Consider the following 13,515-nt stretch of genomic DNA (forward strand, 5'->3'; position numbering starts at 1 on the left):
GTACCTGGGCCGTGTCGTCATCAAGAATTTAGGCCGTCCTTTCCTGTCAGGGAGGGAGAGAAACGAGATCGCCGGAACACCAGTGATTTTTCGGCAATTCCACCATCAAAAATGGCGTTTAGAGCAAGTTTATGGAGCCTACTATTTGTGGGAATTCTGTCTGTGGCCTGTGGGACGTACATTGAGGTAAGAGGCAGCAAAATCTCGTATTTTTGGGGCCATTTTCTTCCAGACGGCGATGTGCTATTTGTTTTCTTTTGTAGTGCCAGCCCAAGCGAATATGGCTGCCGTGTACTACCGCTCGAGTATTTTCCCGCAAAACTCGGTTTAACCACACGCTCCCGGTGTTTCAAACCGAGGAAACATATGTGAAAAAACTATGGAGTTAAAGAGTAAGACGAAAAAGTGAGGGAGAATGAGTGGTTTGCCCGGGAAAGACTGCGTTGATGCATATTTATGACCCGTCAGACTGGTTTGTGCGCTGTCTGTGTCATCTGTGGCTGTGGAGAAGATCTGATTTGGCTAACACGTTCTCACAAAATATCCGAGGTTTAACCGAACTTTGGCCCCACAAGAGAACGTTAAACAAGATTCTGGGTCTATAAACAAACTATACACAAGTTAACCTACATCTGATGGTATTTGATACCAACTCTGTCAGTATTTAGACAGACCAAATTTATACTAGTGTGCTGGACGTTTACGTAAAGTTGTCCTTCCACTGAGGATTTTTGGTGTTTTTCACAGGTGTTGTGCCCGTCAAAGTAGAATTTTAAGCCACAGCCTTGCCCTAAAAGATAGAAAAGGATCTTAATATTTGTGTAATACAAGAAGGCACATAAGAAATGTAGTTCCTCATATGTTGTAGTCCCAGAACTGAGGAAGTCCCTAAACATTTTGGACATTCTTGTGGAAAGGTGCGCACTAATCTTGTGCAGTGCCTCAGGCAAGCTTGCTGGCAGTGCGGGTGGAGTAAGGGGGACCAGCCAGAACAAATGGCAGTGTCAAATCAGATCTGGTCCGCCATTGCATAGGGGGCAGTCGTGTATAAATAATTCACTCAGGGGGCAATAAAATGCTTATTATGGTCTGAGCAATCAATTGTCTTCAGATGTGGTACTAGTATCTTGTTTGAATCTTTTGCAGCCTCCCAACCCACAACTTGGAGGAAAGTGGGGATGTGGGGCAGGAAATAGACTCTTTCTGTGCCCATTTATTGTCAGGTGTCCAAGCTTTTGATATTAGTCATTTTGTGCTCGCTTGAATGCTCATCGTATGGCGTCATTACAAAGGCGAGTGTTTGCTTTTGAATTAGTTGCACTTCCTATTACCTACATTACAGCAGAATGTTTGATTAAAGATTAGTTATATTTCATCCTCTCTTCTGCTTTGACATGATAAGCTATATCATGTATAGAAGCCCTGGAGTTTGGCATATTTCTATAACCAGTAGGCAATTACAGAACCCCAATAGCCTGACATTTTATTTATTGTAACCACCAGGCAAATATTGAATTCCATAAGTTTAGCATATTTGTCATAACTAATAGGCAAATACAGAGAACCCTGGTAGTTTTGTATGTTAGTCATAATATTTGTCATAAAGGTCAACCAATATGAATACTAGTATCCCAATTCAAATAAGAAAAAATAAAAATAAAAAAAGGAAAGTTCAAATCAGGTAGCTCATCTTTTTTCATGTCATTTGATCTCACTCTTACATTAACATGAATGACCCTAATTGAAATTCAAATTGCTAAAGGCAAAAACAAAGAGAGAAATTAGGACATGTTGTAGTCATAAAAAAAGCAATATTCCCCAGCCTATATTGAACCCTCTATTAACACCAGCATCCAATCAGAATGGTGTGAGGTGATGCATGTGTTATGTACAGTGCCTCTCAGGTTTCCCAGAGATGTGTTTCTATGGATCAGTAATGACACTATGGACAGAGTGGGTCTACTTGCATATCCATAGCAATAGTCAACCTTTTGACCCATGACATCAGACAAGGTTCACCACCTCAGATGACAGTTCCCTAGTAGCATGAAGCTAAAGCAATGTCTGATGAGTGATACGATTCAGAATGTACATTCTAGATGCTACAGTTGTATAATTGGTGAAGTAGAATTACCAGTTAGAATTCTGCTTCATTTTTAGATACACTTTTATATATCCAGCTAAATCAAGCAGCTTGATTGCACCTGTACTGGTACTAGTAGTAAAAAACTTGCCTTGGTTTTCTTCTGTATCAGCGGTAGAAGTGATAGCATATACTGATAGTGATATAGCTACAGTATGGACGAAGAGTACCTGACACATTCATCACTGGGTGACAACTTATTATTTGGTCATACCGCCTGCTTGCATCTTGAAAGGAAAATCAATTTGTTCTTGTGTATTTCCATTCAACTGTCTGATTCTTGTGAGATGGCCATCCAATATTACCCCAAGTTCACGTCCTCTAAGACAAGGGGATATTGACTGATCTCTGATTATGTTTCGAGATTGCGGCAACAATATTGTACTTTCCAACTATCTTTATCCCTGATCAATTACTTGCCATGTGCAATGGCTGTAGGTACTTTTGTATGGGCCCAGTGTGCTAATGATTTCAGACCAAAAGCCTGTAGCATGGCTGAAGTCTATATATTAGTTACCTCAATTGTTTCAAACGTGGTGGTCACATTGTGTTATTCTGAATCTGATGTGAAGAAGGGATGCAATGGATTGGTTAGATTTGCTTAAATTACTTTAGTTTTCTTCTTTCTTTTCAAAGTTTTATAGAAATGTTACAACTTACATGATACACAAAGAGTGCTCTTGTTCAAAGTGAGCCTCTCTTCAGCAAGCTTGACCCTTGTTGTAAATTGAAAGAGAAACCAACTTCTAAAGGTTATTTGCAGTCAACATTGATGCTTGTAGCAGGATGCAGATGTTGGTTAAAAGGTCATTCCTCCAGTGATGCTTGTTAGAAGACATTTAGGAAATACAGTAGTGTTTATCTTCTTTCCCCTGTGATAAGAAGAACAAGTCTAATGAATAGACTGTCGTGATAAGCTGAATGTGATCTGGTGGTTTGATTTTAATCAGGTATACATGTAAAATAGGCCTGCCTAGAGATATTGAAAATGATGGTTCTGTCCATAGGCAGTGCTATGTATATTGTCGATTTAATTATTTAGTGCAGTGTTAATTTGACAGTATTGTAAATTAGTTTGTAGAATTAACTATAAAAGCAGCTTATCTTAGGGTAGTTTTGTTATATTCCCCACCATACTGTCTATGGTAGCCATGTGGAATGTGTTCAGCTGTTGACAAAGTTGTGACCTTCCAGGAGGTATTTCCGCAAGTGTTCCCCCAAATTTCCCACAGTTGGTACAGGCTTCCCAGCTTGCTATGCTTTTGTAACCCAGGCATTCAACAAATGCAAACCTTCACAGGGGGAAATCTTTATTTTCGGGTCTTGTTATCCACCAAATATGGCAGAATGTAACAGTAGTGTGGTAGACAGCCCAATTAGTTTGTATGAAGAAAGTAACAAGTATGAAGGCTAACAAATTCACCATATTTCAGACCTATACCAAGTTGATATGGTTATCTATGCAATTGTCCAGTCCGTCTGATGATTGTCCATTTGATCAAACTGATGGGTTGTGCTAATATGATTTGACATGTCATGTCTTAAGTGCTCACTATCTAAATGAGGTGCATAGTTCTCACCAGGCTGTTTGAGCGTAGGGGCCCCCTACGCTGTGATTTTGACCCCCTACGCTGTGATTTAGCCCCCTACACTGTGTTTCAACCAGCGTAGGGGTGGTTTTGGGGGGCAGAAGCTTCATTAATCTTTAAAAAAATGAAAATATAACTTAAGAATGAAGCTATAACATAGGGAAAACAAAATCTGTCCCCCAATAAACAATAAATAGTGTCTTAAGTGGTTAATATGAGTTACAAAATTTTTTGAGGACAATATCAGACCCATGTTTTTGGAACTCGGTGCGCGACTAGCGCCACAGAAAGTTGCCCTTCTATACCTGACCCCTACGCTGTGAAAAAATCCTGGTGAGAACCCTGAGGTGGATTTGAAAAGGACCAGTACAAACATGGTGGCTAGAGAAAATTAAATATTGGATTGTCTCATCTAGCAAAAGTCAATTTACAAGTGAAAGTGATCAGGTCATTATGGTCACAATATGTTTTCGCATACAGGAGAAGTGATCAGGTAAGAACATTTCCCACGTTTTTGTGATGTGTTGAGAAATGTGGTTTTGGTTTGTTGACTGACATTGACTGGTACAGTAGCTGTCATGTAACAAGTCTGGAGAAACTACATGTACTATATAAATACCCTCCCTGTCCATCTAGCATCTGTCACTGTCAGTATGTCAGCTCCTTTAGCTACTGGCTTACTCTGGTCCTAGCCACATGCTTGTTATGAGTTAATGACACTTCCAATTAGATATCGTATGCTAGAATACAACTAGATGTTCACATTTATGCTGAGTTGTAATTTTTGCCATTGCGATCATGTAAATTAGGCTTTGTGACAGTTTTAAGTAAAATACCCACAAGTAAATGCATTGTGTACCATATTCATAAACTCAGCAGAAAATATCAGCGTGCATATACATTATCTACCCTCTCAAGCCTGCTTAAGTTGAACAGGTACAAATGTACTAAATGAAGATAAACTTCTAGTATCAGTTAAATAAGTGCAGATCTTAAATGTCTTCTTTTAGAATGATGATCCTGTAAACTTGGATGATTAATACAAAGAGCCTTTTGTCTTATGTTGTGATCTATCATGATAAAATCAATTTGTATGCACAGCATCTCTAATATGTCTGGAGATTAGGATTGCTACTGGTACTACCAGGAGTTTAAGTTGCATGTATTATGGGGCACACATTTTGCATACAGTCTTATCTGGTGTATGTTGATAAATTGGTATTCACAGTAACATTTTGTGTCAATTGAGATATTCCACAAGAGTAAGCAAACATTCTTGCTTTGTAGTAACTTAGTAAGATTGTATTCTCAGAATTGTGATTGTAATTGTAAGGTACATAATCATTGTTTTTTTGTATGCAAGCTGCCTTGCAATGAACAAGCAAAATTGCTTTTATGTTGCCTGATGGGCTAATGTGAACAAGAAGAACTGGGCAATTTTTACCATTCAGCATCAGTCAAAACTTATATGTACATGTATAAAAAGGCATAGATAATTCACGCTTTGGAAGCAAGCCATGTTCATCATGAAACTGGTATGTCTCAACTAAATGTAAAACCCCTATTTCTATCACCCAAGTACAGGCCCCTATATTGCAAAAGGCAATAAAGTTAACAATAGCTGGCCAGCTCCAGGACATTTACAGGTGAAATGGTGCTCCAGTTCAGATGAAATTTACGAGTCCATTAGCTCATGTCACTGCTGCCATGTTAACTAGGTACTACGGCCAAAAGTTCTTTTATGAGTTGGAACCTGTGATTGGCTGTTACTGCTGGTGTCATGACCACCGTGTGACACAGTCGGGATGGCAGAATTTCATCCCAGACAAGCTGTGGTAGTGTATTTAATGTCCACAACCAGAAATCCTCATTTTCCAACATAAGTCATCAGAAAAATTGTCTGAATGAGTAAAAGACCATGTGGAGGCATCCACGAGGTATGTTTTTTCTTACATGGTCTGAGGACATGCCTAGTTCAATTTAAATGCAGTATGTCAGCATAGGCAAAACCCATCAAATGATAAATTCAGCTCTGATATGGCATTCAGTGGCAATCTAGAGCAGAATAGGTTACGTTCGTAAGAACACGAAATGTCACCAATGTAACCATTCAAGGCATGTATTAAAGATCAGAATGGGGTGAATAAAGATCAGACTGATCTCTGAAGGGTGATCTTTAATGATTGTCATCCTAGTCATTACACGAATGGCCTCCTGATCTGTACGTGAGCCATCCAGAAAGGTGAAAGGGCTACATGAACAGTATATGAAATGTCAGCCAGAACACCTCGATCTGCACTAGCCCAACCATTGAGCCAATTTCCCAGTGCCAACATTACTAGTGGCTATGTCTTCACCCGTGGGAATTGTACCTCCTGGCCAATCAGGAGTAGGTAGGGTATCCAGTTGAGCCACATTTCTGACCTAATGGGACAGAACTGCAGCACTGCAAATTTTGTTCCTTCAAGGCATTAAGTTCCCCTGGGACACCTGCAATTATTTATTTAATTATAGGGTATACCTGTAGATAATGGAAGCAAAAAAAGGTAAAAGATGATTAAAGGTTATATGTTTTTTAAACCAAGTCTTGGACAAAGGTACATTGTTGCAGGAGTCTCATACCAGTTTGTCACCTTGTTCAGAAAAATTGCTCAATCGTCAATATTTTACCATACAAAAGTCATGTTAGTTGCCTGTCCAATAGTGCTTTCTCCAATGCATGTATGGATTTCCATAGACCAAGAATATTTCTAGTCAATTGTAACCAACAAGGATTTTTCATTGAAAATTTGCAGTCTCTCTGAGAGCCTCACAAGTGTTGTTTGTCCCTGCAGGCCCTAGCAGCCACATATGATTCGGCTAAGCCCGACCCCATCCCCATGGTTGCCATGGTCAAGGACAAGATGAACCAGCACATCAACTTGGACTCTGGCAAGTGGGAGACAGACCCAACTGGCAAGCATGGCTACAAGGACAAGCCACAGGACATCTTGGACTACTGCAAGTTGGTAAGTACTAGTGTGTTACTGTTACAGATTCATGGATTTTTCAATGACTGTTTTGTCCTTTTGCTGAGTTGATACAAACTACAGATTATATTTGGAAACTCGACAAAGTTGATTTCTTATGTCTGCTGCAATTTTGTTGAACATATCTCATGGTTTCCTGTGAATTTTATCCAGATGTACCCTAACCTGGAAATCACCAACATTGAAGAGCACACCAAAGAGATCAAGATTGAGAACTGGTGCAAGCCTGGTTCCACTGCCCCTTGTGGAGGACATCCCCACAAAGTCAGGCCCTTCAGATGCCTGGGTAAGAACTAGTCTTCTTTACTCTAAGGATTCTATGTGATTTTTGCCCAGTTGCATTTGTAATAGGCATAAGCCTTCCTGAAAGCGTTAGCAGGTTTACTTCATAATAATTTAAGTTACATTATAAACATGCTTCGACTTAGCTAATGAAACAATGTAGCCGGCTTACTTTCATGAATAGAACTCTGAACCTTAAATGTGTGGCAATGCGATTCTCTACCAATAGCTCTTGTATGATTCTCACCTATTATTTACTGTTTTTGTTAGTTATGATGTAACTGACTCCTGTTTGTTTCTTAGTTGGCAGATTTGAGAGTGATGCTTTGATGGTCCCCACCAAGTGCAAGTTCTCCCATATTCACAACAGTTCTGTCTGTACAACCTTCTTTAAGGTAAGTAGAGTGGAGAAAGCTATAATCTGGCTCTTTGTAGAAAAGTCAGTCTCCTCCCAAAAGTGATATTGAAATAAAATTGTGAAATCGGGAAATCAGTATGTTCTCTTATTTTCAGTGGCGTGACTCTGCAAAGGAGGCATGTGACAAGTCCGGTTTTGATCTGCACAACTTTGCCATGCTGAAGCCTTGTGGAGTGGACCTGTTCACTGGTGTGGAGTTTGTGTGCTGTCCCACCAAGCCTGTTCAGCAGCAGGTGTCCCTTCAGGATGTGGAGCCTGTCAAAGAAGGTAACCTGTACTTGTATATCATCAGCTTACTGCCAGCAAGTTACAACAGTCTACTTTTTCTCTATTCCTATTGACCATTTAAGATTGAAGAATATTGATTATATAGTTGTCTCTTTAATCAATGTTCCTTACTCTACATTGGTATAGCATAGCTTTGCTTACCTATCCAGTGTAAAAAAAAGTTGTGTGATAACATTACTCAAGTAGGAGCTGCAGGTAGTTTGTATTTGAAAATTCATTTACCAGCCAGAAGTACAGACAAAAACACACCTGAAAAGGAAGATAGGGCACACAAGCCTTCCTTATTGTGTTCCCAGAGTCTGTAGAAAGTTAATTTAAACAGGACTTGTGGGTCTTAGCAACTTGATTTCAAAGATAGCTCTAAAGTGCCTGAAACAAAACCTCTCTTTGTGAAACAAAATCTTGCAAGCTGACAATGTCTGCATGTCCAATCTTGCCACAACCTTGGTTTCCTATTCATGTGACCTTGTGTTTGTATGAAGCCAGACAAAAGCAAGGGTAAACTGCTTAGCTAGCAACTGTACCTGGTATTGGGTGACAGGGTTGCATAAGCCACAGGCTTAGTCCTGTGTGTGACAAACAACAAGGGTTGTTTTTCCAGAGTGCAATGACCTGTAACTGTCCTTTGCAGTATGCATGGATGATCTGTTGTTCATTCACCACAGTTGTTACTTTTAAGAACAGCATTTGGCAGTATATAATTGATATAATCAAATTTTTAATGTCAAAAGTGTCAATTTTTATCTTTTTACAAGTGTGAATAAAGTGTCTACATTGTACCACCAGAACAAAGATGTCATGTAAAAACCTAACCTAATGTTGTACATGTACTTGTCTGCTCACAGTTGTGTCCAACCCATGTGAGGATGGCAGCCACGAGTGCTCTGACTTTGCTGACTGCATCCCACAGAGCGGTGCTGCCTACACCTGCGAGTGTAGGTCTGGGTACATTGGCAATGGCCGCCTTTGTGAAGGTAAATCATATTACAAGCATTATGTGTTACATGGACAAGGCCTGAAAGGCTTTACAAACTTGACATAAGAGTCCACTGTTGAGTTTTCTATACAGAGGTCTTGTTTTAACTTGATAAATTTGGCCAAGGTTTGCTTTGAGGCACTGTGGGCAAATTGTGTTAGATAAGATCAGATGGTACATGTTAGGCATATTGATGATTTTAGACAGGACTCCACACATACTTGCACAATGGTTTGCAGCAGTGTTGGTCCATTATGTACTCTTCCATCTAGCTCACTTCATCTTAGTGTGGCAGAGGCTGTTCATAGCTCATCCTTGTCAGTAGGGGTGGGCTGTTGTTATGTCACCCCCAGGTCATGGCTTTGTGATTACGTAAGGGGAGATGCATGTCCCTGTGGTGTTGATAGTCTGTAAAATATTCATATTCTGGCAGAACCTTTTTCTTTTCCTGTTTTCTAAGCTGCAAACTGGGAAAATAAGATGCTTAACAATGATATTTGATGTTATTTGTAGTGTATTGATACGCTTGTTTATATCCTGCAAATGCTGAGATCTTATTTTCTGGACTGGTTTCTACAAAAGACTTCTATTTCTGTCACATTTTGACTTCCCTACGTGTTTGCATATTTTTCATAGATTTGAAATTGTTAAGGGGCAAAATTGAAGACGAAAAGATGTTAACCTTAAGAAGATGGCGTGCTCCATTTATGGTTTAGTCAATAAGCCTACTGTTCGTCCAAATTGTGGGTATGTCCCAGTTGTCTGGATTATTCATAAAATATTCATATCGTTAGTCTGAATATCGTCAGTCCTCCAATTGTTTTGAAATCAGAGATGCCGCCAGGAGTCATCCACCAGGGTTCAGGGTAAGAATAAACTAAAGCAAATCCACCAAAAGTCAAAGAAGTGACCTCTGTTAGAAATTTAAGGCCAGTCCTCCAAAGCAGTTACTGATAATTGGATCAGTTAGGGAAGCCAACGTCAGGATAAAATACAAGGCAGATTCCATGTCTTAAAGAGGCAGCTTTTTGACTAAATCATGTTTTTCAAGATGTGCACAATTAAAGCTCATCAGGCTGTTGTTCATCAAGCCCCGGATAAACTTCTATGCAATTATCTTGTCCATTTTTACCAAACCAACTACAACCACTTCCAAAAAGCAGTCCTATCCTCAAAGTATTACAACATAATGGGCTTTTTTATTGGTTATAGATAAGCAGCTGAACTTTTGTATAAATTTAGTCTTGTAGTTGTACCTGTCTGGTATGTTTGTGTGTCCTTGTGTGAAAGTAGGAAATTCTCAACAGGGAAGGTACAGGTCTTCGTTTCCACCAGCCTCTGATTGATCATGAATGCCAAACAAGTCTGATTGCATTGACTATAAATATTAGATGGCTGCTGGGTGTTGGGTGCCTTGGGATCCAAATATAGCTTTCATGATGTGGGCATTTTGTGATATGAAATGAGGTGCAGATTTTGAACATTTTTCATAAAGGTAATAAAGCAAAGCAATCAGATAAGAACTTGACTGGAAAAGTTTATGGATTTATACACATGAAATATGCTGCTTTGTGATCCTGTTGTGTACTGTTACTAGTGTTAGATGCTGAGATTGTTGTGTTTTCTTATTGTTCCCACAGAAGAGATTTTCCAGGAGGAGGTTCCTCCCAGCCCCACTCCCAAGGCTGTGGATCCCTACTTCCTTGAGGAAGACTCTGACAATGAACACAAGATGTTCCTGGAGGCCAGGAAACGTGTGGAGGAGAAGCACCGTCTTCGCATGACTCAGGTTAGCCTGGATAAGTTCAGAAATCCCAAGGGAATGATGCTTTTAGAGTGACTGAAACTTGCATGAGAGGTAGATGGTATGTTGAAATTTCTCAAACCATTAGCCAGTCAGAACATTGTACTTCAGTAAAACAGCACTAGATCTTTGTAACTAGGGACGAACTTGAAGAATTTATAATATATGATAAGGAGCATGCAAAAAAAATTACAACCTTTGAGCATAACCAATTTAGCTTGCCCTATTGCTGTTAATATCAGTACTGAACGTGACTACCATTGTGACATTTAAATGTCATGCTGAAGGACTAGAAGGTCAGGGTCTTATCTCATGATGCCTTGTTCATGACAGAAGTAATACAGTCAGCTTAATGTAACTTTTTATCAACTTTCCCCAGGCACACACATGGACCTCCAATCAAAGCTCAGGGAAAATAGCTTTTTGTTTAACGTCCTCTGGCACAATATTGGAGTAAAGTTAGAAGTGGAATATGTTGTACTGTGTAGGTTGCCATGAAGATGGAGTCTGTTATGTTTGTGCAGGTGATGAAGCAGTGGGAGGAGGCAGAGGAGCGTTACCAGGAGCTGAAGAGCAAGGACCCTAACGGGGCTGAGCTCATGAAGAAGGAGATGATGGAGGTAAGAGAAATGCAAAATTATGATGATACTTAATTACCCGAACAGGGAACCTACAACTACCAGAAATAAGTGTATGTTGCATGTGAAACACCATTGTCAAACTAATTTTGTAAAAATTGTGTGGTCTCTCAGCGCTTCCAGGTGACTGTGAATGCCCTTGAGCAGGAGGGTCAGAGTGAGCGGGAGCAGCTGCTGCAGACCCATCAGCAGCGCGTGGAGACCATGCTCAACAACAAGAAGCGTGTAGCCATGGAAGATTACATGGATGCCCTGGGAGAGAACCCGCCTCATGTAAGCTAGCACAACGCAGCAATATTTAACACATAGAGAAGTGATTTTCCAGTAAGCTGTGGTTTACAGCTAGTGCAATTTTTGTTTCGTCATGGCAAGTCATATAAAATAAGGAAACATGAATGAGAAGTAAATGTAGAACTGACATTTTCGGCAAAATTGATGTGATTTGCTGTGCACCTCTCAAAATTGGCATTGCTCATGGAAAATTCCAATTTGACCACATCAAAGTGGTCGTAGAAAAGCCAGGAAAGCTACAGGGAAGGTTGAAAATCCTTTGAGGCACATTTGTACCCTTGTCACGTATGAAGTAGCTAGCTGCAGTGGGTTTGTCAGTGGTAAAGGTCAAAATTTATGAAGAATTGCATGGCCATGCAATGGCAGGGAGAATACTTGTGTGGATATATAGCATCAGCAATGCCACATGCAACTTGTTTCATAAAATTCTCAGAAGTGATCTCCATGGGCTTACTGTGCAGAAGAAGACAAGCTGTTTGCAATTCTGAGATCCATTGCATTTGGTAAAGGTGCCCAGATAGGGTGATTTGCTGCTGTGATACATTGTCTGCTTGTTCATGCAGTGTGGTTACTTAGCAAGGGCTAAAGTGGAGGGCAGGCTGAGAGGCATGATTAGTGTTATCCCCTGTGATTTCAGCTTGGCTGGTTCCTGGTTCAATATAGGCCAGGCATTACGAGGAATGAGTTGCTCCGCATGCAAATCAATACCAGGAATATGGTGCCCCATTTTCGCCCTGTGATGTTCAAAACACATTGAAGGGTTTTATATAATTGTTGGACTAAAAATATCCATGCAGGTTTCCTTTCATCTCTTGTTATGAAGATTACCCTCATTTTGTGCTTTATATAACAAAATAGGAGCAAATGTTTAGTTATAGTCCTTTATTTTGAGTTGGTCAACCTTAGGATTAAGACATCCCTGGTAATGATTTCTCATCACCTAGATCACATATTCTGACTTGCTCTGACAAACTTGATGAATTATATTTTTTTAGCAAGCTGGACCACAAAAACCTAACAACAAATGATTAAAATCAATGGGCCCTTTTTGTCCCATGTTTGAACATCTCTTGAGACTGCAGACCTCTTTGCACTTGGCCTGCTTCCAAAGGTTTTGTTCCCTGGGGGATTAGTGCTGGAGTAGCACTTCTGTTGAAGCATACATCTATGTCTCCCACTCTGCGGTTTTGGATGAGTTTTGCAGCAGAGATTAGAACTAGACATTCTTATCAGCCTGTGGTACTGGTAGGGTTTGAAAAATGCCAGCGTTTTATAAAATGATGAAAATTTTAAGGACCACTTGACAGGTGGATCAGCTTATCAGCACCCAGCTCAAGTTCTTTAAATTCCATGGAACTGCACGGCCTCTTGACTTCCACTTAATGCAATGCTGCTAACAAGCCTGATGGCTGGTAGTCCTGCCACTCACAGCAAACTGTATTATTATATGCGAGTTTGGTGAACAGGACAGAATTTCCATTGTATATAGTTGACTCACAGGTTACAGGATTGCTGCTGCCAGTAAAAGTATGGAATCATTAGCTGCTTGATGTTAGGTTTAGGAGTTACAAGGTCACAACTTTCCATAGACACAGTTTGTGGCGATAATGCTTACATAATAAAAGTTTAACAGCTCTGAACCTTTGGCCCGCATTCCCATTTGTACCTGCAGGCCCATAAGATCCTGCGTGCTCTGAAAGCCTACATCCATGCTGAGCAGAAGGACCGCCTGCACAGCATGCGCCACTTTGAACATGTGCGCGAGACCATGCCGGAGAAGACTGCTGACATGAAGCCGTCACTTATCCAGCACCTCAGGTCAGTAAATACAGTCATGATGCTTTTTCATCTAGTACTTGCAGTCGTTTGGAATAAACCATGTTATCTTCCTAAGTAAACCACAAGTAGACATAATTTCAACATAACACAAAGTCATACTGGTTTTTGGCATACCAAACTACATATATTACAGCATGCCACTCTTTTTTTTTACAAGCCTGACATGTTCTTAGTTGGATTTTAGTATAGCTCACAATTACTTTCTGGTACACCTAGAT

General features: G+C 40.1%; 1 protein-coding gene across 6 annotated transcripts in view; it reads left to right on the plus strand.

Moving 5' to 3' along the window:
• Positions 1-13,515, plus strand: part of LOC109479219 (amyloid-like protein 2) — a 27,511-nt gene continuing 13,996 nt past the window's right edge. For 3 of the 6 annotated variants that reach the window (XM_019781131.1, XM_019781133.1, XM_019781134.1), the window contains exons 1-10: positions 1-186; positions 6,567-6,740; positions 6,915-7,047; positions 7,347-7,438; positions 7,557-7,728; positions 8,595-8,723; positions 10,366-10,514; positions 11,054-11,149; positions 11,282-11,440; positions 13,131-13,276. In XM_019781131.1, coding sequence (XP_019636690.1) covers positions 112-186; positions 6,567-6,740; positions 6,915-7,047; positions 7,347-7,438; positions 7,557-7,728; positions 8,595-8,723; positions 10,366-10,514; positions 11,054-11,149; positions 11,282-11,440; positions 13,131-13,276 — 1,325 coding nt within the window. In that variant the 5' untranslated portion in view covers positions 1-111. The remainder of the gene's footprint in view (positions 187-6,566; positions 6,741-6,914; positions 7,048-7,346; positions 7,439-7,556; positions 7,729-8,594; positions 8,724-10,365; positions 10,515-11,053; positions 11,150-11,281; positions 11,441-13,130; positions 13,277-13,515) is intronic. The other 3 variants (XM_019781136.1, XM_019781135.1, XM_019781137.1) reach the window with 1 other exon arrangement.

The sequence above is a fragment of the Branchiostoma belcheri genome, unplaced genomic scaffold (genome assembly GCF_001625305.1).
Source record: "Branchiostoma belcheri isolate BF01 breed outbred unplaced genomic scaffold, Haploidv18h27 scaffold47, whole genome shotgun sequence".
Classification (NCBI taxonomy): Eukaryota; Metazoa; Chordata; class Leptocardii; order Amphioxiformes; family Branchiostomatidae; genus Branchiostoma; species Branchiostoma belcheri.